The sequence below is a fragment of the Vipera ursinii genome (assembly GCF_947247035.1).
Source record: "Vipera ursinii genome assembly, chromosome: 2".
NCBI lineage: Eukaryota > Metazoa > Chordata > Lepidosauria > Squamata > Viperidae > Vipera > Vipera ursinii.
The window spans coordinates 174,772,128-174,796,664 of record NC_139513.1 but is presented as its reverse complement, the minus strand read 5'-3'; the positions used below and the strand labels follow the sequence as shown (position 1 = coordinate 174,796,664).

The 24,537-nt window shown below is 43.6% G+C and overlaps 2 protein-coding genes across 3 annotated transcripts in view; one reads left to right on the top strand and one right to left on the bottom strand.

Moving 5' to 3' along the window:
• SPC24 (SPC24 component of NDC80 kinetochore complex) overlaps positions 1 to 7,071 on the top strand; it is a 14,853-nt gene extending 7,782 nt beyond the window's left edge. The window contains exons 4-6 of the mRNA XM_083354601.1: positions 3,884 to 3,976; positions 4,669 to 4,745; positions 6,543 to 7,071. Coding sequence (XP_083210727.1) covers positions 3,884 to 3,976; positions 4,669 to 4,745; positions 6,543 to 6,649 — 277 coding nt within the window. The 3' untranslated portion in view covers positions 6,650 to 7,071. The remainder of the gene's footprint in view (positions 1 to 3,883; positions 3,977 to 4,668; positions 4,746 to 6,542) is intronic.
• On the bottom strand, positions 6,795 to 24,537 carry KEAP1 (kelch like ECH associated protein 1). Of its 2 annotated transcripts, none has more exons than XM_083354599.1 (6): positions 24,371 to 24,537; positions 16,192 to 16,852; positions 12,234 to 12,919; positions 10,715 to 10,920; positions 8,927 to 9,103; positions 6,795 to 8,123 (listed from the first exon to the last, which is right to left on the bottom strand). In XM_083354599.1, the coding sequence occupies exons 2-6, from the start codon at positions 16,732 to 16,734 to the stop codon at positions 7,957 to 7,959; spliced, it is 1,779 nt and encodes a 592-aa protein (XP_083210725.1). In that variant the 5' UTR covers positions 16,735 to 16,852; positions 24,371 to 24,537; the 3' UTR covers positions 6,795 to 7,956. The 2 variants fall into 2 exon arrangements, with proteins under 2 accessions (XP_083210725.1, XP_083210726.1); XM_083354600.1 differs by lacking the exon at positions 24,371 to 24,537 and adding an exon at positions 16,975 to 17,108.

Below are 24,537 nucleotides of genomic sequence, written 5' to 3'. Positions count from 1 at the left end.
TTTAACCTTTTAATTGTGTCCAACTCTTGGCAACTTTATAGGCAAATGGTCTCCATGCTACCCTGTCAAGCAGTTTCTTTCAATTGTATGTTCAATTTTGTACCAGATTTGATGTTATCAAGGCAGCATGTTCTTTGCTTGCCCTTTCTTCTTTGTCCACTAACCATTCCTAGCATCATTGCCTTCCCAGTGAATTTGCATGCATAACATGGGCAAAGTAAATCAGTCTTATGATTTTAGTTTTCTGGTTTTATACAATTTAATCTCTGTTAGTTACTCTGTTAGTCAGAAGCCGATATACTAGCAAGTAAATTGCATAAGGGATGCGATGGCTTAGTGGGTTAGTACGCTGAGCTTGTTGATCAGAAGATCGGCAGTTTGGTGGGTCGAATCCCGAGTGCCGCATAGCAGAGTGAGCGCGTTAGTCGTCCCAGCTTCTGCCAACCTAGCAGTTCGAAAGCACGTAAAAATGCAAGTAGAAAAATAGGGACCACTACGGTGGGAAGGTAACAGCGTTCCATGTGCCTTTGGCGTCTAGTCATGCCGGCCACATGACCACGGAGACGTCCTTGGACAAGCGCTGGCTCTTCGGCTTTGAAACGGAGATGATCACCGGCCCCTAGAATTGGAAACGACTAGCACGTATGTGCGGGGGAACCTTTACCTTTACTGGCAGAGAAAGAAATAAGTGCTAATAAGCACAGGCAAAAACAAACTAAAAAGGAGCTCTCTCTGTCCAAACTGCTGTCTTTTACACTATTAATTCCTAGGGAAAGCAGCCCGTTTGTCCTAAATCAACCATTGTTTGTCCTGTATGCAGTATTGTGTGCAGGAAAAAGTGATGTAATATATGTAAGACAGCATGGTGAGTTTCTTAGCTATAAACTTTTATCTCTGTTGTTGAGAACAACTTGTGACCAGAATTCAAAGACTGGTTGAACTGTCCTACCTTGGGATTAAGGGTAATTTCCCCCCCCCCAGTACTTCTGATGTCATGAACAGGAAGTCCAGCATCAGAGCCACCTAAAAAGGTCTTGCTGGCTTGACAAAAATTGTGTCTTATTATGCTTCATGGTAGAATTGGCATAGCTCTCAAGAGGTTGAAATGAGAAGTGCAGGTAGTTCTTGCTTACAAGCTATCTTTCAATGACCATTCAGAGTTACAATGGAGGTGAATGGGTGGAATTTACAACTGATCCTTAAAATTCTGATCATCATAGTGTTCCTGCAGTAACCCGATTACAATTTGGGCACTTGGTGACTAACTTGTATTTACAACTGTCTCAGCATCCCACAGTTATGTGATTGCCATTTATTTATTATTTATTTGTTAAATTTGGTGCCCATTTTCCTGTGGGGCTACTCTGGGTGGCTTACAACAATAAAACGCAAAAAATAAAAATAATAGTTGAGGAATGAAACAAAAATAAACAGTGGAAGTACAGTAATATGAAGTTAAAAAAATGAGTGGAGCAGAAGCAGGAAGCGCAAGATGGAGGTGGCGGTCAGCAAGTTAGTCCGTCAACCATCTCAATGAGGTACTTCTTGACCGATGGGGTCCTCGGCAGACCTCCTTTGCTGGCATGTGTAAAGCGGGCTTGTCTTAGCGGGACAAGATGGTTCATCCAGTAATCTGGACCTATGCAATGTAGGGCTTTAACGGTTATAACTAGTGCTTTATAATCTTTATAACATAAGCTTCCCTGCTACTTCCTATAAAGTAAAATGGGGAGTCAGGCAGGAGGTCACAAATGGCAACCACTGGATTTCATGCTTAACAACCGTGTGGGATTCAGTTAGCATCTAAAAGTGCTGGAAGAGGCATCATAAGTCGGTGTCTCATGATGTCACTTTAAAAGCACTTAGTGATGGAGTTGCTGGTCCCATTACCATCATTAAGCAAGGATTACCTGAAGTTGGTCTAGTTGCTTTTGGCCCTTTAGCCACCTACCCTAACTCTTGTTGATAAAAGGTAATCTGATGTGTATGTGCTATTATAAATAAGTGCCTCTCCATTAATCAGAGCTAGACAATTTGCGGAATCCTGGCATTTCATAACTAGGTAATGAGACCGTTATCTATGGGGTTTTGAAAATAATGGAAATTTCTGTGCCCAACAGGAAGCAGGATCTGATGCCTTTTATTATAAAATTGACTAGGGTAACATCTTTCACATAGCCAAGACAAACATAGTCTCTGGAACATATTTTTCCCTGTATGTTACCTATAATTTCTCTCTTAGTTGTAGGACAATTATAGGTGAAAAAAAGGGATAGGAAGGCAGAATGCTTAATTATGTTGTAGTTTAATAGGGGCATTGCAAAAGGGGAAAATAGCAAAAGGTGCAAAGACCTGCCTCAATCAGTCCTCCCAAGAAAGCAGAACTCTTGAAACGAACATCATTCCAAAAAAGGAACTTTTATAGTTACCCCACCCCAACTGTCCATCCGGACAGTTCAAACAGGCCAATCCGCAGGTGTGAAAATGCTGTGGGAACAGGACAATAAGGTGCTGCTTCCAAGGCTGTTAGGTCTCTCTGCCGCTTCTTCTGCGCTTGGAGATAAGGCAGATGGCCGGAGGCACATTCCATTCTCATCCCAATGAAGAAACATCAAAGAGGATAGAGCAAGGAACAGAGCAAGAGGAAATGCACATCAGCAACCCCAAACCACCCCCACCCTCAACCAGGAGAATGGCAGAACCCGAAAAGAACAAGACACCCCATGCCCATAGGACAGACATGTCAAACACAAGGCCCGGGGGCCGGATCCGGCCCGCGAAGTGGTTTCATGTGGCCCGTGAAGCCATCCTGGAAACAGTGAGGGAACGGCCCCCACTGCCTTGGCCCTGGCCCAGAGACCCTCCTCCTGCCAGAGACCCTCAGATCTGTCCCACTCCTGCCCAGGCCCCCATAGGCACCCTTGATGCGAACGATGTAGAGCTGGCCACGCCCACCCAGTAGGCCATACGCACTCTAGCCACGCCCACCCAGTAGGCCACACCCACCCTGGCCATACCCACCCGGCCCCCTGAGGGCAACCGCAACGCTGATGCGGCCCTCAATGAAATTGAGTTTGACACCCCTGCCATAGGAGGACAGGGTTCTGACAAAAGTTTTAAAAAGGAGCAACTCATTTCCCCCACCCACCCACCCCCAAATAATCCCAAGGGAACTGTAGAGTTTTTCTTCTATCACACATATATTTTGACAAAAGTAAGTTGGTATATCGGGAAGTATTAGAGGAGAGAGTGGGGTTTTAGGATTTGAAAGAAGAATTAAAAATAAGCTGGATGGTGTAATCTTCTTTTGCAGCGTAATATATTTTAAGGTCTTTCCTGTTTGTTGCAAGTAACTGTCCTTAGGGCACATTCTATATTTGTTATATATTTTTTATCCAATGCATGCTATGTTGTCTAAGTGTCTTCTTTGGCTTGTTAAAATTAGTTCTCTGAGCAGGATTCCAACCACACTTGCCATTTATAAAGTTTACTCAGGGCAATGACATGTCATTCTATAAACTGATTAGATTTTGCTTTAATTTAGATTTTGAAAATAAAAGTGAACCAATAAACAATTCTGTGTATAGCCTCTTCAAAAGGGCTGAGGCAGTTTGTATTTGTTTATTGGGGTAGTTCACTTAATTCTTTTGCTCAGATTTTGATTCTGTCACAGAAGAAAACCGAGCAACCAATGGATTAGTTCGTGAAGAAGTGTATCTTGGTGCTTAAATGCCAAGGATAGAAAGATTTCCAGGCACTTATTTTGGAATATGCTTCAGGTGTTATAGCACCATTTCCCACAATACGGAAACTATTATTGAGTTTTATTAAGATCTCTGTTAGTTTGGAGAATTACTTGGATTCCTTCACTCACACAATATACTGAATTAAGAAAACAGCTGGAGACTTTGAGAGAAGAAAGCAGGCAGCAGCAGCAGAAAGCAACAGAACTAACTGACAGAACTATGTCAGCTACGTGAGTAAAATCTTACCTCTAATCTTTTTCATTTGCAAAAGGTGAATTACAAGACTAGGCTACTTGGCTTCTATCTTGGTTATCCATTTCCTTTATGCAAATAAAGGAGTTGGACATCAATATAAACATTCTAAATTATTAAAATGGTGATCAAACCATAAAAAAGCTACATTAATGTATGTCATTCCCACCCACCCCAAAATTTCCTTTTGATTTGTCAAGGGGATACATGATGTAGTTTGACAATCTCACTTTGAGGTTATGAACTTGAGTAGAAATCTACATTTGTGGACACTTGTAACTAGTTATTGCATGCTTTTTTTTAAAAAAAATGGGACAATGGGAAAAAGAAGTAGGTTTTTAATCAGGGTCCCTAAACTACTCAGTTTAACAACTCCTTAATGAAACCTCAGATTGTTCCTCAGCCTTCAAACATTTATTATATGAAGATAAAAACTAGTTTAATGACTACTACTACTCCCTTTGGGAATCAATATTGACTATTTTGCTTTGAACAAAAAGCAAAAACACTCGAGGAAATCACTACACATCCACTTTCCTTTGTTTTGCGTTTTCCAGATTCATTTGACATGAGGCCTGTGAATCATAGCCTATGAACATATTTCAGCAGTGGTAGATAGTGATAGGATCTGCACCAGAACAAGCAACTTATGTTTTGTTATGTCTGCCAGGTATCTTGTACATCTTTATTATCAGATCAGCCAGATCGACTGGGACTATTCTTGTGAACCACCCCTGATGAAAGGAAGTATCCTTCTGCAATGTCTGGATTCCATGGAGGGAGGGAGGGAGGGAGAGCAAGACATTCCAGGGAGGGAGGGAGAGCAAGACATCCCACCGTTTAGATCAGGGCTTTTCAACCAGTGGTACGGGTACCACCTGTGGTACATTGGCACCTGGCAGGTGGTACGCGACTGTCCTAGAAAAGTGGTAGCGGGGGAGGGGAAATGAGCTGAACCAGTGGCAGCACTGCACAAGCCTGAGTGAGAGATGGCTGGACCTGCAGGGCTGTCAGGGCTCAGCGGAAGCACCAGGATGAGTGCCAGGCTCCAGCTGGAGCTCAGCGCTGATCCTGGTGCTTCTGCTGAGCCCAGAAGAACCGCCAATCAGCTGGAATGTTGTAGCACACTGATGGCAAACCTTTTAGGGACCAAATGCCCAAACTGCAACCCCAAACCCACTTATCAATCATTGGGTGCCAGGTGGGCGTGGCCCACTGGGTGGGCGTGGCTGTGGTGGTCATGGCAGATTGGGTGGGTGTGGCCAAGGTCACCTCAATGTTGCTCGTGGGGAGGGATGCCTTTGGGGGGTGGGCAGGGTTGGGGGAGATCCAGGGGGTCTCTGGCAGGTGGGGCAGTAGACAGGAGGCTCATCATGCGGGCTGAAGCGAGGCAGGGCAGGGGTACCATTGCCATGAGGCAAGGCAAAGGCCAGGGCGGCTGCTGCCTGACACCATCAGTCCCCACACACAGAGGCCAGCAAGCGCATGGGGGCCGACAGTGTCCATCAGCAGCCACAGCCTGCTGGCCCCTCAACCTGGGGCTCCGCAGCCCACCAGCAGTTCAAAGAAGCAGCCTCTGAGCTGGATGGTCGGCCGACAGCTGAGGAGGCGATGCAGTGGGTCGTGCCCGGGAAAAGGAGAGCATGCGAGGCCAGGAGGGATGGGATGGTGGGGGAGAGAAACCAGCCATGGCGGGATGCATCCAGCCACATGGGACCTCGGCGAGTGAGCAGACGGTTGGTTGAAGAGGGACAGTTGTCATCTCTGGAGCATGGTGCACGTGCCCACAGAGAGGGCTCTGAATGCCACCTCTGACACGCGTGTCATAGGTTCGCCAGCACTGTTGTAGCATCTCCAGGGTTTTGTGATTTACATTCAGATGTTTGGCAACTGATTCATATTTATGATGGTCACAGTGTCCCAGGGTCATGTGAAGTGACCAAAACTTGCTGCAATCATCCAGCAGAGGGGGGGGGGGAATAAAAACCAAACACCCCCCCACCCCACCCCTGCTGCCAATGCTCACAACAATGAAAACCTCGGACAGGAGGAAGAGCACCGCCAGGCAGGCAGGCAGGCAGGTGTCTTGCTCGGCTGTGGCTTTTTTCAGTGCCATTGTAACTTCAGTCACTAAGTGAACTGTTGTAAGTCGAGGACTACCTGTACTTCATCACTTTTTTCTTTTTTGGGGTCATCACGTTTTTTGACACCTTGTTACACGACTCGGATGTTGCCATATCCTAAAAGTGGTACAATGGGTGAAAAGGTTGAAAAGCCCTGGTTTAGATAGTTTGAGGGAGAAAGAGAGTGAAGATAGCTCCCCCCCAATAGTTCCCAGAATTTATGTTTTATGGTGCAAGTAAGTCCACTTTAGTTTGGAAAGGTTTCTTCTACAGGTGAGGAACATAAAGGAAACTGCTTAGAAGAATCTCAATGTGTCTTTCTTGGATTTCAAGCTCGATATTTTCCCTTCCATGGAACTGGGGGTTGGGCCAGGGAAGGAACGCAGGTAACTTTTTCCTTAACTTTTTTCTTTGTTCTCAGCCCATTATGGGCCAGATATTGCTCAATCTATCAACCTTGACTGTAGCCAGCATAGTCCTTGTTTTATCAGTGATTACCTCTGGAGCATGGTGAACACATCATGGTGAAAAGGGCAGCTTTTGGCAAACAGTAGATAATGTAGCAGACATTCCTAGGAGCAAAATATATTTCAGTGGCTCGTTTTGTGTTATATCTTTTGGCAGACCAGTATTCTGGAGAGTGTTAATGGAATAAATACAGACTGAAGCAAAATAAACATCAATACTAATCACAAAAAGTGTTTTATTCGTGTGAGTAGAGCTTCAAAACCAGTTTCCTAAGAGGATGTACCACCCACAGGTAAGGGGAAAAACGCAGGTAGCCATCTGGGAAAGCCCTTCCTTGTGGGATAATAGAAAAGCAGCAAAGGCAAAGGTCCACCTGAGGTTTTCAAGTTGCAGTGATCAGTGTTCACTTACAGGGCGCATTCAGAAAGTATTCAGAACCCCCTTCGTTTTTGTCTATTTTGCTATGCCGCAGCCTGATTATACACTCATTTTTCTCAATCTACACTCAGCGGCTTTGCAAGGAAGAATGGCAGAAAATCCCCCAATCCAGGTGTGCAAAGCTTGTCACGTCATACCTAGAAAGACTCAAGGTTGTAATTGCTGCCAAAGGTGCTTCAGCAATTATTGAGTGAAGGGTCTGAATACTTATGCCAATATGATATTTCTTTCTTTTTTTTGATAAAGTTACAGACATAAATTTTTCACTTGGTCATTATGGAATACTGAGTGTAGATTAATGAGGAAAAAAAATGAATTCCAGCAGCTATAGAATCAGGTTGCAGCAAACAAAATTGATAAAAGTGAAGGGGGCCTGAATACTTTCTGAGTGCACTGTGCCTGCAGATCATCAGCCACAGAAGAGTGCCCCACAACTTTTCCCTTCTCCCCATCTGCACTTGGACAAACGTGCCCAGCAAAAACTGGTCGCCAAACTACGAATAAGACACATTTCTAAGGAGGGCTCAGGGCTGCACTATGTACAAAATACTTCCACCCATCCTGATCTGGAGGTCCTTTCCTGAAGGTCCGTTCACTGCCAGGGGCCAGAAAACAGCCAGCCAGTGTGAATCAAGCTCTCCTATATAGGTTCTCCCATAGTTTTCTTCTTCACTGACGCATCTATCCCAAACTGAGGCAGGAGCAACGTGCAGAGGCAACAACAAATTTACTATAGCTATCCTTGTAAAGCACAGAGCACAGAGTTGCTTTTCACCGTTGCCTCAAGGCCAGTTCAAATGGGATTTAAAATGTTTCTCATCCTTTTGGCACTTTTCCTTTATTCTGGCAGAATACAACTTGGCAGCAGGTATTTGATAATACTGAATCTTCTCCGTCTGAAGGGAAGTGGCGCACGTTCCTTGTTACCATTAACAATGGCATTTTTGCTGCTCGGTTTGCTTGCAGCATGGCTCCATGGTAATGGCGACACCTACCCCACTGCGGCCTGATGTCATGCAAGTTACTTCAGTCCAAGTATCTGTGGTGGAGTCATAACACTCAACGCTATCCAGAAACATTTGTCCATCGTAGCCACCTGCAGCAAAACAAGCAGCAATTAACCCAAGAGAGGTCAGAGGCTATTTGAAGGCCCTTGACTGAACTGAGCTGAATCAGAAACGCCACCCCAAAGCCTTGTCTTCCAGCTGTGCAGGACAGCTTTGTACTCGCAGGACAGCTCTAATTTCCTGGGTAGAAAGTAGCTTTATTTGGCAAAAGATAACAGCCAGCCATGTGAAATCTCAGCAACAAAGAGAAGAGGGTGGAAGACTCTTAGCCATGATTAGCATGTAAGAGTTCTAGCTGGGAAACCTCTGCCTCGTGCTAGCATAAATCCTGTTGCTTTGCCACATCCATTGTGGCCAAAGTATTTACCAAGCTGAATGGGGCAAATGGCACCATACAAATAAGAATATAAATGAACCTGAATTATAATTATAATGGAATGTTATGTTTGCCCTTGTTTCTTTGATCAAGATTTCCAAGAGTCCGGTGTTTCAGTTGTTGGAAACGCTTCAACACTTAACATTGGGGAATCTTTCTGAAATTGCTATTTGGAGTGTGCACACAAATAAGAGCACTTCTACATACGTCTGCATCACTGATTTCAACCCAATGCACCTCAATATAATGTACTCAAGAGTTCACTAAGCCATCCAAGTAAATATGTGCATGAACAGATTATTAGCTGTACAAATAAAATCTGGCTTTTGTTCCCACCTCATTAACAAAGTGAGCTAAGCCATCCCTGGACACAATGGACCTAGCTTGTGTGGCTGCTGTCTGAACTTTCCCACACCCAGCCAAGAGGTACTTGCTATAGTCCTTGGCCAAACGTACCTAGCACGTAGATCTTGCCTTGATATACAGTGACCCCGAGGGCACTCCGGCGGTGCTTCATGGGTGCAACAAAGGACCAGGTGCCCACCTCCACATCATAGCGCTCTACGCTGTTCAGCTGGTTTGTTCCATCGTAGCCCCCCATGGCATATATGCAGTTATTCAGAGCACAAACTCCTGCATTAGGAAAGAACAACATTAAGACAGGCATGACTTATTCCAACACTCAGGGAGTAACACATTTTCAAGATCAGGATCTCTTGCAACCTTAATCTGCAGTGGATAGCCTATTGCATTTAGGGCTCGGCTAGAGTTTAACAATTCCTGGAGGACCTTTTAACAACGCCTGGAGATCTTTTCTACCTATCCTGGACAATATTGCTCAAGTAGAAGGCAATGCTATTCTTGGACCTAGAATGTCCATTTTTTGGCATCAAGCAGAAGCAAGGAAACATCCACACTGCTCTTTGAATGTAGGGAAATCTCCCCAAGCATAAGAATACCATGGAATTAGCACGCATGAGGTCTCTAGTCTTGCTGCAACCAAAATCAACGTCCAGTTCAATTTCAATTTAGGTCCAGAACTCCAGTGTAAAACTAAATTGGACAACTATCACCAGTTGGGTCTGAAGCATCATCCCACCAATAGCCCAGTTTATTGTATTACAGGTAATCCTTGGCTTAGATCCATTTGTCCAGGGCCCATTCAAAGTTACAGTGGCACTGAAAAAAATGGCGGTGTGAGGGTTCTGCCCATCGCAGCACTCTTGGGGTCACGTGACTGTAATCCAGGCACTCAGGTTGCCCACTTGTGATTTCTCCCCATCTCACCAAAGCTTGGATCTTGCTGCCTAACTCTAGCAACTGGTAGGAATCAAGCCCATAGCCAGTACAGCTCATTGCACCGAGAATTCTGCCCATTTCCTCACGATTAACAGGTTCAACCTTCCCAGATGACATCATAAGCCATTACATCTTTGAACTCTCTGCTGCCAGCATCTAATTCTGCTTGGATTTTATATGCCAGGTGCTTAGCTAATATATCACAGCAACCGCCAACAAGGTATTCCTATCCATTTCTGGATACCACTACCATTCCTGGCAACAAAGAACAGAGTCATAGAACCCAAATGTATTCCTCCCCTGAGATAACAGGATTTAGACTTAAACTGAGGAGATGGAACAACAAAATGAGAGACAGCAGCTGGTTACGATGTGCAACTATGAAGGTTCTCTGTTGAAGGTAGACATAAGAAAGCTCTGGGGATAATTCCCCCTGCCTTAATTTTTCGAGAAAAAAAATGAAAATTTTTGAGAAAGAATAAAAAAGTGAAGGCCTGGAGGAACGTTGTCCATGGGGTCACGATGGGTCGGACACGATTTCGCAACTAACAACAACAACAACAAGTGAAACCATACAATAAAAGAACTGTTTTCCTAGATTTGTGAAAGGATTATGACAGAGGGCTCCTACGTTGCTGTCAATTATTCCCCCAAATGGTGCCCTACAACTTGTTACAGGGATACTTCTTTCTAGCCTATCAGAACAGCAAAGATCCTGCAAGGAGGGGACAAGTGGGTCACAAACAAACCAAGTTAATATGTATTGCACATTCTTAAAATTGCAATGTGAAAGTGACTAGTATAAAAGTACATATATTGCCATTTTTCCAAATTTAAAATTTCCATTAAAAAGGAAAGCCCAGTTTGTTCCCCTGCGGTTTCTACGTTTCTAGAAATTTTACATCTGTAGTCCCAAGTACGGGGTTCCTGCTGCTGCACACATACCTGCTCCACTTCGAATGGTTTTCATTTGGGCAATCATCTCCCATTCATCACGCTCAGGGTAGTAGCATTCGGCAGAGCTGTGGCGATTAGTGCCATCATAGCCCCCCACAGCGTACAGGAGACGGTTCAGCACAGCCACACCGACACCAATCCGCCGCGTCAGCATAGGAGCCACTGACTGCCATTCATCACGCTCCGGCTCGTACCTGGAGGAAAAAGAGAAGCTGTATCAGGTACTTGTTTCTGCTGTCTATGTTGTTTGAACAAGGATGCTAATTGACAATTGCTAATTTACTGTGCCAGTTCTCTGCAGCCACTGATGAAGGGAGAAACCTGGATGAAGGATGAATCAGGAAGGAGATGAAGCAGGATGGATTTTCTTTAGGCCTCTCTACTGCCATATTAGAGGTGCGCCATTAATTCTTTTGTGCATTTTCTTCCTTTATCAACACTTCTAAGTGCATGAGAAAAAATCCAGGTGTCCCTGTTACCTTTATTTATTTATTTATTATTTATTTTATTTATTTGATTTATATACCGCCCTTCTCCTGAAGGACTCAGGGCGGTGTACAGGGCAATAAAATAAGAATACATTAGTTAAATAATTTTAAAACCCAAATCCATCAGGCCAGGCCGGCTTGTTCGAATAGATAAGTTTTTAGATCACGCCGGAAGGAGCGAAGGTCAGGGGCCATCCGGAGTTCAGCTGGTAAGCGGTTCCAAAGGATTGGTGCACCCACAGAGAATGCTCTCCCCCTGGGGGTCACCAGCCGACATTCTCTGACCGGTGGTACCCTGAGGAGGCCCTCTCTGTGGGAACGTACTGGCCTTTACGAGACAGGTTGATGGGAAAGTCAGCAGCAATCTCTTTCCCTCCCCATGGGAACAGCCCAAGCTGTCCAATCACATTGTGCAGACACTCAAGACACCCCTTCTCTCATAAACCAGCTTTAGTCTATCTGTGCCAGATCTGGATAAAAGTGCTTCTCTTGTCATTTTTGAAAAACAGGAGAAATCTTCATAAGGAAACACCATTTTAAAAAGGTAAAGGTTCCCCCGCACATGCGTGCTAGTCGTTTCCGACTCTAGGGGCCGGTGCTCATCTCCATTTCAAAGCCGAAGAGCCAGTGCTTGTCTGAGGACGTCTCCGTGGTCATGTGGCCAGCATGACTAGACACCAAAGGCACACGGGATGCTGTTACCTTCCCACCGTAGTGGTCCCTATTTTTCTACTTGCATTTTTACGTGCTTTCGAACTGCTAGGTTGGCAGAAGCTGGGACGAGTAACAGGCGCTCACTCTGTTACGCGGCGCTCGGGATTCGACCCGCCAAACTGCCGACCTTCTGATCAACAAGCTCAGCGTCCTAACATTTACTGGAACAAAAAACAATGCCCAGCTCTCTAGAGCTTTATAAGACCATTTTGCATTTGTGAAGTCTTGCAAGCTAGAGCAAGGGAGCAGAATATACCAGCAAGATTTGGGAAGACTGAATTATGGTAATGCTCTTTTCCCCTTACCTCTCCACGCTGTTGTGGTGAGTGCTCCCAAATGAGCCGCCCACCGCATAGATCATACCATCGATTACTCCCACACCAATTCGGTTACGGGCCACACTCATAGGGGCGCAGGAAGACCATCGATTTGTCATGGGGTTATAGCAGTCAATGGCATCTGAGTCCATGTTGCCATCAGGAGAGTTGTTCCTCCCCCCCACCGCATAGAACAGTCCGCTCACTACGCAGCCAGCCAAGCCGCTGCGAGGCACCTGCAGGTCAGCCAGTCGGATCCAGGAGCCATCAGAAGGATTGTAAGCCTCCAGATAGCTAAGGGAATGGCGAAAGTAACCCCCTGCCGTGTAGATCAGCTGGCCCACCTTGGGTGCACGGCAGGGCATGTCATTAGTGGGTTTGTGCAGGGTGAGATCCTGGAAGATCTTGGCCAAGTAGTCCTTGCAACGGGAATCCGACTTGAGGATTTCACACTTCTGCAGCTGCATTTGGAGAAAGTGTGGTGTGAGGGAATGACAGCGCACTGCTTTCAGCAAGGCCTGGACATAGAGTCGCCGATTCTCACAGTCATATTTTACCCAGTTAATGCAAGCATGGAAGACTTCTGACTCACACCGCACATTCAGCTCATCCCGGCTGATCAGGGTCACCAGCTGGCAATGTGAAAGGTTGAAGAACTCCTCCTGCTTTGACACCTACGGAGGAGAAGAGAGACCGTGAGCAAAACCACCCAACTTTGGAAGGGTGGCTTCCCCTTCTAATGATGACAACAGCAGATGGATGATATGCTCTTCAGAAGCAAACAAAATCTGCTCTAGATGAGCTCTAGGACTCTTTCTGCATATATCATTGTATGGTTGCTGAATGTCACACAAAGGGAAACCCTATGCATGCAGAGATCTGCCCAGAGAAAGGAAAGCAATTGGCAACTGCACTGACAGGTGGGATAAAGAAGCAGGGGAATCAATCATTCAGGGCCTGTAAAAAAACAAGGTCCAAACAGAACATCTGACCAGCATCATTTATCAAAACTTGAAATCCAAACAGAGATTTCTTAAAGCCAGGCTCATCTTCAGCCAGAATCAATGTAGGAGGCCAGTAGCTGAAGGCTGCTATGAAGAACTGCCCTACATTTTAAAAAGATAAAGATCTGAAATAAAAATTAGAATTTTTAGCTTCTTAAATTATCAGTATGAAATGATGATCTAGCGGTATTCTATAATTTATAAGCAGATTTTTATTTTGTCAGTCATATAAGGTTGTTGCCTAGATCACAGGATTTGGACTGGCACTTCAAAAATGATAATAATCCTAAAAGGAGAATGAGTGCATTCTTATAGGGTTATTGTAGGTGCCAATACTACTGTTGACAACTGGCTGAAATAATCACCCTGCATATTCTTCCTCCCACATAGCACCTCCTAAACTCAATTTATCAGATGTGATCCCCAAGGAAACCAGATCATTTCTGAGGAGTAAAACAGATTTTTTTAATTCAGTTCAATCTGCCAAGAATATTAAACTGTAATTTAGTAGGGTAAGTGACAATCCATGGGCCATCTGGATATCTATAAAACGTGAGTAAGACTTATGGACATCTCGTAAGATAAATGGAGCACAGTAGAAATAAGAAACACAGAAAAAAATATTGGGTTTGAAAATGGCATTTTTATGAGACACACATGAGGTATTTTCTAAGGGTTTTCTTCATTTCTTTGTATTTTAATATTATACCTCATTTCTTTCTGTCTATCATTCCCGCCATATGTGGTTACTGTGTGGCGTATCAGTGTCTATATGTATTCATGTGTATGTGTCCCTTGGGGATACATGACAGGCAAATCAAGGAAATAACTTTCCTGGATGACAGTTTAAATCAGCAGTAAGATAATAAAAGTAAGCAGTAAGATAATAAGCAGGAAGATAATAAAAATTCTTACAGCTTGAAATGTGGTTCTTGGTACTAGTACAAGGATTACAAATAAGCCCACAAGAAGCTGGACTCTTCATTCTCATTTTGCTATCAGGACTGACTAGACCAGGGGTAGGCAACCTCGGCTCTTTTATGACTCATGGACTTCAACTCCCAGAATTCCCGAGTCAGCTATGCTCACTATGACTCAGGAATTCTGGGACTCAGGAATTCTGGGAGTTGAAGTCCATGGGTCATAAAAGAGCCGAGGTTGCCTACCCCTGGACTAGACTGTCCACTGAAGAACAGAAACAATGTGCAATATTTATGCCTATTGCAAAATACATTTGAGGCAATATCATGAGTAGACCAAATGAAGTTTAATAAAGCGTGCAAGTTTCCAATTTTTAGAAGAATTCTTCCTCAGCAAAGATGGTAATTAATCAGACAATCAGATTGGAGGGGTAATTCAAACGAGAGATTCAATCCATCTTTGCAAGAGTTCTGTATCTGATGAGGCCCAATCTGTAGCTTCCATCTTAAACTCTGAAGATAGAAGCTACAGATTAGGCCTCCTCAGATACAAAATGGATGTCAGATTACATACAAGTTCTCTTACGGTCTACTAGGATGAAGAAACAGGCAAACGGTTGTTTCCTTATAAAATCCAGGTATTGAATTAATTTTGTTTCAAACAAAAGCTTTCCCTGTGGGAGGTTTAGTTTATCATTACATTTGAACACCCGATCAGGTTAATTTATTAGACTGACTTTAAGTAGCAAATGCTCCATTTTTGTCACAAAGGTTGAATGTTTATATTAACCCAAACTCAAATGATCTTCTGTGGCTTGTTCACTGCACAAGTGTCCAAAACATTGTAAACCGCACAATTGTCCAACACAAAATACCTCCAAACCAATTATCGTATTTTGTCCCGTTTCTAACGCTTCACACACATTTAAAAAGCTGTGGTGTGTCTGGGTGTTTTATCTCACGATTTCTTCCCGGGCCTCTGCTGAAGCTTTGCCTTTAAATCTTTTGCCAACAGCAACCAGGAATTCTAACCAAGTTAGTGTGCAAAGACAAAGGATGTGCAGAGAGATGAAGAGGAATAACCACAATCTGCCCCTCCTTTATCCAATCACTCAGGTTTGGGACTGACAAGGAAGGAAACCCAAGATGTGCTGCAAAATTAGGAATTCTGTTCTACTTGGTCCACTCTTCTGGACGGGCTTTCACTGATCACACAAAGCAAAGCTTCATCGGTGTCTGACGATAAAGCTCTTTCTGGTGCATTCAGCAGAGAAATCAAAGGGGCCAGTGGAGCGGGGAGAAAGCAATGCCAGGGTCCTTTGCCAATCCATGTTACTTTATGCTGGATCAGCAGGGAGTGGCAGAAACACCCAATTCATGATCACTCCCTGCTTCCTCTAGTCTTCTGAAATGGCTGGAAAATGAACCCTGCACTGGAAAAAGAGGAAGCCATGCCTACCCAGCCAGCCTACGGCATTCGCAATTCTTCCCTCCCAAAACAGTCTTTGGCATTTAATCTTATAATTTAAGAAGAAAGCAAGCAAGCAAAATTCTTACAGGCTAGTTATTGTTTGGAGCTTGCCAACTTCTCTTTTGAAGGTGACAAAATAAAAAAAGGAGGGAGGATATTTTTGAATATTATGAACAAACATGGAGCAGTGCTACTACATTCGCTGACACAAAGTCTGTGCAGAGACTTCACCCAAGGACAAGAAAACACTCGCTTCCCTCCAGAGTCTCACTTGACACCCAGGGTCCCTATTTTATTTTGCACCTTTTAGCCAGATGATAGGTTCTCCCAGCAGAAATACTGCTATGGGCAAGTTTAGGGGCTTAGAGGTGGACAAATAGTATCTTGCCTGTTTGGAAGAGATAGAAGAGCTGTTCTTCCATAATCAAGAACAGCAAATAAATTGTGAAAGGCGGTCAAAAGCAAAGCCATCTTCTAATTCAAACTCCCTTTGGAGGTATACCAGGCTGCCCCTCTTCCCCTAGGTGCCCTTTCCTTGCACAGGGTCTCACCTCTCCAAAATGCATGTAGATATATTCCCGTGCCCGCTGGTGCAGTTCGGTACAGCCAATCTGTTCAGCGAAGTTGGCGATGCCAATGGCATTACTGGGGTCCAGCTGCTGCACCAAAAAATCACAGCAGGCCTTCACCACACTGTCTATCTGGTACATGACAGCCCCATTCATAACATGCAGCACACACTGCTCGCCCACGGAAATGGAGGCAGTGTAGGCAAATTCAATCAGGCGCTCCATTACTTTGGGGTGGATGCCCTCGATGGGGACTATCTCCATACCCTGTTCCCGGAGGCCCATGGTGAACATGGCCTTGAAGACTGGACTGGAGGAGGCCAGCACCACCTTATGAGCCTGAAAGTCGGCCGGGGGAATGTCCTTGTATTTGACCCGCAAGGTGACGTCACAAAGTTGCTGACTTAGGCGCAACTGATTCATGATGTTGAAAGCTTGCTTGGTGTGATCCTCCAGGGTGTAGCTGAAGGTGCGACTGCCATTGTGCGAGGGAGTCACCTCCGCCTTGCACTCTGGGGCATACATCACAGAAGCAGTTGCATTGCACGAAGGAATACAGGAAAAGGGCAGGGGCACCAGCAGAGGCGGCTAAGCTGGGGGCCTTGCTACAGAGGCCTGGCATGCAGCAGCAAAGTCTTGATACCTGCACAGGGGACAGAGAAGCAAGAGGTCTGGTTAGGTAGTGTACGACCCAAGGCAATAGCTCACTTTGCACTGCTGTGCGCTCAGGAGGCAGAAGGCACCTCCTTTGCTCCACGAACATACCATCCCTCCAGAAGATCATCTTTAACCTCCCCACATCCATGAAACAGGCACGCTGGCTGCATGTATATATATGTGGTTAGCCAGACACAGAACCTTCAGTCTTAGCTCCAAAGAATATCAGGTACACTTGAAATGGAGAGAATTAAAAAGTTTAAAAAATCAAAATACTTATGAGGGAAAATTGCTGAGATTAAACTATTCCCCCTACCCCCTTTTTCAATTAGAAGAGGGAGCAAGGTGGTCTTTTTCGTCTGGTTCCCTCAGGTCAACCAGAAGCACAGATAACTTTCTGTGGAGAGCCCATACAATGCCACTCTGTGCTACTTAACACAGTCATTATGACTCAGCAGGCTATAACCTAGGACTGCTTAGTCATTCCAAGGCCACTGAGGTGTGTAGGTATTTTCCCCACTATTTGGACTGGAATCAATATGCTATTGTGAGATTATTTCATATTCCTCTTTCACAGTAGTTTGTGGCTTTTTGGGGTGCCTACAAGTAGTGGTGACATTTAGCAACTGCTTGGACAAGTCTCTGAAGTTTTCATGGCAAAATTTCAGAAGTGAGTTGCCCTTGTGTTCAGGCTAAGCTGGAAGCCAAGAGAAACTCTGACTAAATGAGCAAGATGGGTTATAATGGACGAGGCTCCGAAGACATCCTGTAAACCCCTTCACTGCCACCTGTCCATTTCTTTTAATCCACAGATGTGACTTATTTATGAAAGGCATTTTAATCAAAAGACTCAATGAATCCAACGAAATGGAAGAGAAAAAAAAAGCCCCTAGAAATTTAACAGAAGGTGAGGTAGTGTTTGCAGCAAGATGGGGACAATTATTTATTGTGCCTTTCTGATGAAGATTCTTAAAACTGGCATTGCATTGAGCCTGGTGGCCATGTGTTTTGATAAAATTACTGTAGCAGTTGCATACTCGGTTCACATGGTCACATACAATAAGAAAGGTGCTTTCATACACAACTACACACACCGTTGCTGTATGCTCAGGGGTTAAAATTTGCCAAACAGAAAATGCCTGGGGAATCCAGTTCAGCTGCTGCATGAAAATTATCCTGCTTATTCCACCAAGAGACAAGATGACAGCATACAGCAGGAATCTTTAGGCTTTCAGGTGGCAAATCAGCCTACGTAAGAGCAAGGTTGGGCAGTATTCTGATTGCTTGACCTCGAAAATTGCCATAATATATTCTCAAGAAATGAAAAAAAAACCACAAATTTATTTATTCATTCAATTTGCATGGCCACTCTCTCCCCTAGAGGAGTTTGAGTGGCTTAGAATTCTAAAACTGGGTTTTTCAAGTTTGGCAACTTTAAAAGTACAGACTTAAACTCCCAGAAATTCCCTAGCCAGAATGCTATAACCAAGATATACCAAAGCTGGTAACCAAAAACCAATACAAAACATTGATAACCAGTTGAAAATAAAAAATAACCAGTCAACAGCTAGCAAGTCAAGTCAGCAAGGCCACTGTAAAAGTAGCCCATCATTGCCAAAATTTGTTTTGCTATAATTTTTTTTAAAAAACCCCAATAATAATATGAGGATTCTCCAAAAAGAAGATAGGTTTCTGGGGGAAAGCATATATTCCTCTCTTTAATGTAGTACAATAAAGGGAAGTAATATTCTGCTTTTCCCTCACTTGCCAGTTTCTTCTGTCTTACCAAAAATACAGAAGAAACTGGCAAGTGGGGGAAAAGCAGATTACTTCCCTTTATTGTACTACATTAAATAGAGGAATATAAGCACTGCCTATAAACAAAGGGCAGTTATCTTAGAAAAAGATGCATAAAAAGAAGTTACAGATTTGGGGAAGAGAATGGTGGAAGGCAGGAAGAGACAGAAATCATATTCAATGTGGAGGCTTTACGAAAGACAAAATGGGCAATTATATAAAATACAGAAAAATAGTCTCCACTATAGTTTGCAAACTATGTTTACGGAGGGGCATTATACTGAATCATCAATGTAGCCTATTCTTCCTAGAATAAGCTGCAATTTAATCTGAAGTGCAGAACTGGTCAACAGCTTATGTATACTTCTATCAAAGGCACCAGTTGGCTGAGTGATAAGCCACCAAGTTTATGGAAATGGGGATTGTAGCAAACTGGATATCTAATTCCCAGCAAATGGTCTTTTCCATTTCAGCTAAAACTATGGAAATAGAGCAAGCAAGATTGAGCTTTAATTTTAAAGGACTTCAAACTCTAATCTTTATTGAACATAAACCCCTCGGCTCAAAATGTGCTCCAGACTTAAAGACAGACCGCTCCTAAATGTACTTTATGTGCTTCTTATCTGATTGGTGAATCCAGCAATTTCAGCACAGAAGCAATTAAATTCAAGTAGCTTGAAATCTCTTTATCTTTGTGTGGAATGTGAATCGAGGATTTTGACATTTTGCCCTGTTTCCTCAAGCTTGACTCACCTCCCATGACCTAATGAAAACAAGCTACAGGCTGCCAAGGAGAGAGCTATTTAAGTCTGAATTTCTTCATAATACCCATTTCTTGCTCTCCATGTAGTAGAGTAATTTTAGATAGGTCCTTAGGAAGGATATGACCCATTATGGTTTGTCTTTGCCTTACCGGTTCCTGATGTTTTTCTTGACTAGCCAGAGCAAAATTCACAAACATCCTCACTTTCCTCACAGGCACTGCTCTGATTCAAAGCTCTGCTCTCATGCCAGACCTCTCATGCTGGCAAAGAAGCAATCAAGTCTTCATCAGACCAGGATGAGTGGACCAGGAGCTCTCTCAACCCAACATAAGAAAATAAGGGCTTGTTCTTTCTAACTAGAAATGGAAACTGTGTGTCACAGAGGATGCATTTTCCTTCTGTAGCACACCTACGAAATGAATTATGAAGCCAGAAATGTGGTCTTAACTGAGTCATCTAATTGGGCACAAGGAAGTATCTTTTGTTTTCTCTGGGTTACAAAATACCCAGCATAGGGGTGAAAAACTGGAAGAGGTTTGGGGAAGGTAGCAAACATTCTACTAACAAAAATGCAGTAAGGTTGGAAAATATGAAGAAACAATTTAAGTTCTGTACCAGGGGTTCTCACTATTGTACTTGTAAACATCAGTTTGCCCATATATACTCAAATTTAGGTGTGCAAGGATCCCAGCTCAAAAGTTGGTATTTTTTAAAAAAAGTTTTTTTACAGCTGCTGCCTTAATAATATAAAATTAAAATTATATTGGTAGAATTTTGTCCGTAGAATGTTATCAATGACATCATCGGTATAGATCAAATATAGCAGTTAGCAGGCTTTATTATCAGCACATGGAATTTATTAGAGGGTAAATAAAAACTACCCATCTTAACACTGATAACTCCAACCTGGTGAGCACATTAAAGTCTTCTGGAACAACAAGGCTCTATGGTTCCATCTTACTTTTATCTAACCAGTCTAGTGTGCTAGTAGGGATCTAAAAACTCTTGTCTATCATAGTACCAGTATCAATATTCTGTGATGGGTTGAAAAGAGAGGGATAATCTTTCTTACAAATAGTAAATCCAATAGTCTGCCAAAATAATTCCAGTGTTGATGGGCTTATTGCTTAATAAAAATAAGTGGGGTACAAACGGATTTGTTTATTAAAACTGTTATTTCTGTGTATTTTTTTCAGATTCAGTAGATGAGCTGTGGTCATCTTCCAATGCTTTAAGAGATGTTGCAAGAACACTGGACAAAAATTGCACATGTCCTAGGAAGGGAATCAAAACAATCATTTCCATGCATCTCTATAGCTATGTTAGTTCCCGCTAAAACTGATCTAATACAAATACAGGATTTGCTTCCAAAATGTTAGCATCAGAGCAGAAAATCTTGTATTAAATGAAATGGGAATATTTACATGTCGGAGTTAGCTGGAATTGTCAAAAAATGTGACGTATCATGAATGAACCATCATTCTAAGACATGCTGCTCAATTCCTTGTGCTTGTTTCCGTCTCTCTAGTGTCTAAACATGTGAATTTTTTTCCTAATAAATGGATTATAAACCTGGCTCCTCTTTCCCAAACAACTCAGGGAACAGATACCAAAAAGAAACCATGGCTTCAGATTCTGACTTTCGAGAAGTCAGCCAAGGCTGCTTGTAAATGTATCTATGTCCATATCCCCCCCCCCCCAACAACAGTAGCAAGGAAAAGTAGTCAAGAACTGTCTGCCATGTGTGTTTGAAACTCCTGGCTATAATATACAAATACAGATATGTCAGAACTTACCCTCCCATTAGTTAAACAGAGATAGCATATGAGTACCTTAAGAATATCAGAAAAGGGAAACAGATCCAACATATCCTCTTGGTAGATTCCACTCTATCTCCACTGGTGCAATCAGTTTCCACATAAAACAAAAGCTGGGCACAAATTTGGGGAAAGGCAAGTATAGAGAGCCAGTTTGGTCTAGTGATTAAGGCATCAGGCTAGAAACAGTGACCATGAGTTCTAGTCCTGTCTTAACCATGAAAGCCAGCTAACTTTGGGCCACTCTCTCAGTCCAGCTTATCTCACAATGTTGTTGTGGGGAAAATGGTAGGAGAAAGGGGCATTGGATATGTTTGCCACCTTGAGTTATTTGTAAAAACAATAAAGATGGGATAAAAATAAATAAAATAAAAAGAGAAATATCACAAAAACACCATATCAATATTAGGTTTTGCCAGGCCATCGAAGTTTTGGCCTTTTAGCCTAATATATATTTTTCAATTATTTTCTAGATCTGAGTTTGGAACAAAGAAAAAAACCCTTGTAAACAAAAAATAAATGAATATATGTGAAATAAATAAAATGGGCATATGTGCATATTTCTTTAAATCTTGTAACTACTTCCAATTAAAGCAGTAATAATTCTAAGCACACTTTGACCATGTTGTGAAGCCCAGGAGGATAATCTAAAGGCCAGATGCCTATCTACTACTACAGGTAAACAAAGCCTTCCTCCTTCCAAAGTCATGTGCTTTTAGGAGGAAAGGTCAACTTTAGAACTTGATTCAAGAGTGTCACTCTGTTCTCTGTAAACAGTGATGCAAAAACATCCCATTCTTGTACTACTTCTGGGCCTCTTGATGAATAGTTTCTTAAAGGAGAGGACAAGTATGCAAGTTGAGCAGAAACAGGCTGAGAGTTGTTGAAAACCATGCCAAGAAACCTTGCCAGTTACTACCTCTGCTCCATAACCAGTTGCTTCATCTGCATACTGAATTCCCAGCTGAAGCGGCAAGGCCGCTTCCAAGGATTCCCCATATTCCAATGAGAATAACATAAACCTGTTACACTTGCAGAGAAACCCAAGAAAGAAGCTTGTGAATCTAAAGTCTTTTATACCTGCATTCCTAGGTTTTTCTATAGCTAGTGGAGCTATCATGATATGATGTATCTATCACTTTTTGCAAGATGCTAAAAACACCTTTAAGACAATGAAGCAATGTATCTTGCTTAATGAGTATTTACCGGCTTCCAGTTTATAACAGTTTGCTCTAATTCCTTGCTAGGATTCCTTTTCCCATGTCAATTTAATTCCTCTAGGTTTGTTCACATTGGTAACAGAAATTAAATGGTCAATCTTTGGTGCAACCTTTAAAAGAACTCTATTTCTTTCTAACATATATTCTACAGTTTAGGAATGTTGTTAAATTGTACCAAAATACTTTTTTCTTTTCAATAAAGCAAACTTTATAATTATGCTCAAGACTGTAGCAGCATTGGACCTGGTTACTACTTATACAGAAAAAAATCCAGAAAAACAAAGGTTAGGCTGGGAAATAATTAAAAAAATATCCTATGAAAACAGCAGTAGCAAGCTACTTGTATATTGTTGTTAAGAAAACTGCATGGAAATACCAGGAGTTGAGTTCAACTTAAAGAAGCCCTAACTTTATTTCTTGTGGAATACTCTTGGTCCTCAAGCGTTGCTGAACTACAATGCCCAGCATCCTTGTTATCCATACAGGCTAAGGTAGCTGAAAGTTGTAGTCAGCACAATCCTCCTGCTTTAGTTGCTGGAGCAATCAAGTACAGTATTACAGGATCAGCAAAAAAAAAAAAAAGGAACACCACAAAGCTCCAGCTTGCTCTTTTAGTTGGAAATGAAATCTAAAGTATGACAGATAATCTTTACTCCCAATTTTGCTTGTCTTGTTTAATCAAGAAGCACTTCCTTCCATAACATTTAACAAAACATAAAAGCCATAACACAGAAGCTTTGGACGATAGTATACGAATGGACAATTTTTTTACCCAAGGCCTTCAATATGTACTGGGTTGCAGCTCCAAGTCAGCACTAGCTCAGGCACCTGGGCCTGCAGGAGACTGGAGCTCCTAATAAGCATTTTTGAAATGCAACAGATACTGGAAGGCCCCAAATCTAAGAGATGGCAGGGGAGGCTTTTTGTAAGTCTTGAATTTCTAAACATCAGTTTACAATATATTTTGAATTGGTTTTTACGAAGTATCAAGAATCAATCAACACATTATATTCCTTTGCTCACAACTCGCTATCCCTGTTTCTCCACACCCCAGGCTTTAGCTGACAGTTAAGGATGAGGTCACCCAAAAGAGACGCTGAAGAGAGCTGGGTTGATGTCACTGTGGTTGGGCCAGCGGGCTGGACGACAAGCCTTCCTTCACGGAATTGCTGCCCAAGATTTTACCGGCGACCACATACAAACTCAGCCATTTCGTTTACGGCTCACACGTGTTGTTCCACTAGGAAAATTTGGCCCAGCATTCTCGGATTTCCACAATCTTCCCAGTCCAGGCTGCGGGCCGTTCCTTTCTTTCCACAAAATGTAAGACGCTAGCCCGAGATCCCTTGTACGCACTCGGCTCAGACGCGCACCGACACCACCCGGGATCCCACTGACACGGTTTAAAATTGCCTTCTTCCAACTTCCGACCCAGGTACGCCGAACCTCCAGGCCTCGCCTCTCTCCCGCTCCAACTGCAAAGCCCGGAAGTCTGCACCCCCTCGTACCCTTACTCCCTCTCGCAATCAACAAAAACAGCGCCTCGTCCAACAGCCGCCTCGCCTACCGCACGACGAAAGCGGGGAACGCGCTCCGGCTCCGGCCGCTCGGAAGCCAAGAACGAGCCACCTGTCCCGCTCTCGGCGGCTTGCAAGAGAATTCGAGCCGTTCTCCCTGCCCGCCATCGACCAGCGGTCGCCCCTCGGAGCTCCGGGAAAGAAGAGAGCGGGAAGCCTCGTAAGCCTTCCAACTCCGGCAGAAAGGTGGATTCGAGCCGCTTTGTCTAACTACGCGCTCCGTGGCTCGGAATGGATGGATGGAGAGAGGGAGGCGCAGCGGAGCGCTCGCGGCCGGCTCCCGCCCGCGCTCGGGGTCCAGAACCGCTGGCGCTCGGGGTCTAACTCACCCGTCCATGGTTGCCCCCGATGCCCGCTTCGGCCGCCGCCTCCTCCTCCTTCCCCACCTCCGTCCAGCTGCGCGCCCCACCTCTTCTGTCCCTCCATAGTGCAGACAGCCGCCACTGCGGGTGGGGAAAGCGAGGAGGGCGGGAGGAGGAGAAGAAGACGGGGTGTA

Coding starts and splice junctions, on each gene's coding strand:
- KEAP1 (XM_083354599.1), bottom strand. CDS start 16,734: ATGTATGCCCCAGAGTGCAAGGCGGAGGTGACTCCCTCGCACAATGGC. Junction 12,920..16,191: donor TCTACATGCATTTTGGAGAG/GTGAGACCCTGT, acceptor TCTCCTCCGTAG/GTGTCAAAGCAGGAGGAGTT. Junction 10,921..12,233: donor CACCACAACAGCGTGGAGAG/GTAAGGGGAAAA, acceptor TTTTTCCTCCAG/GTACGAGCCGGAGCGTGATG.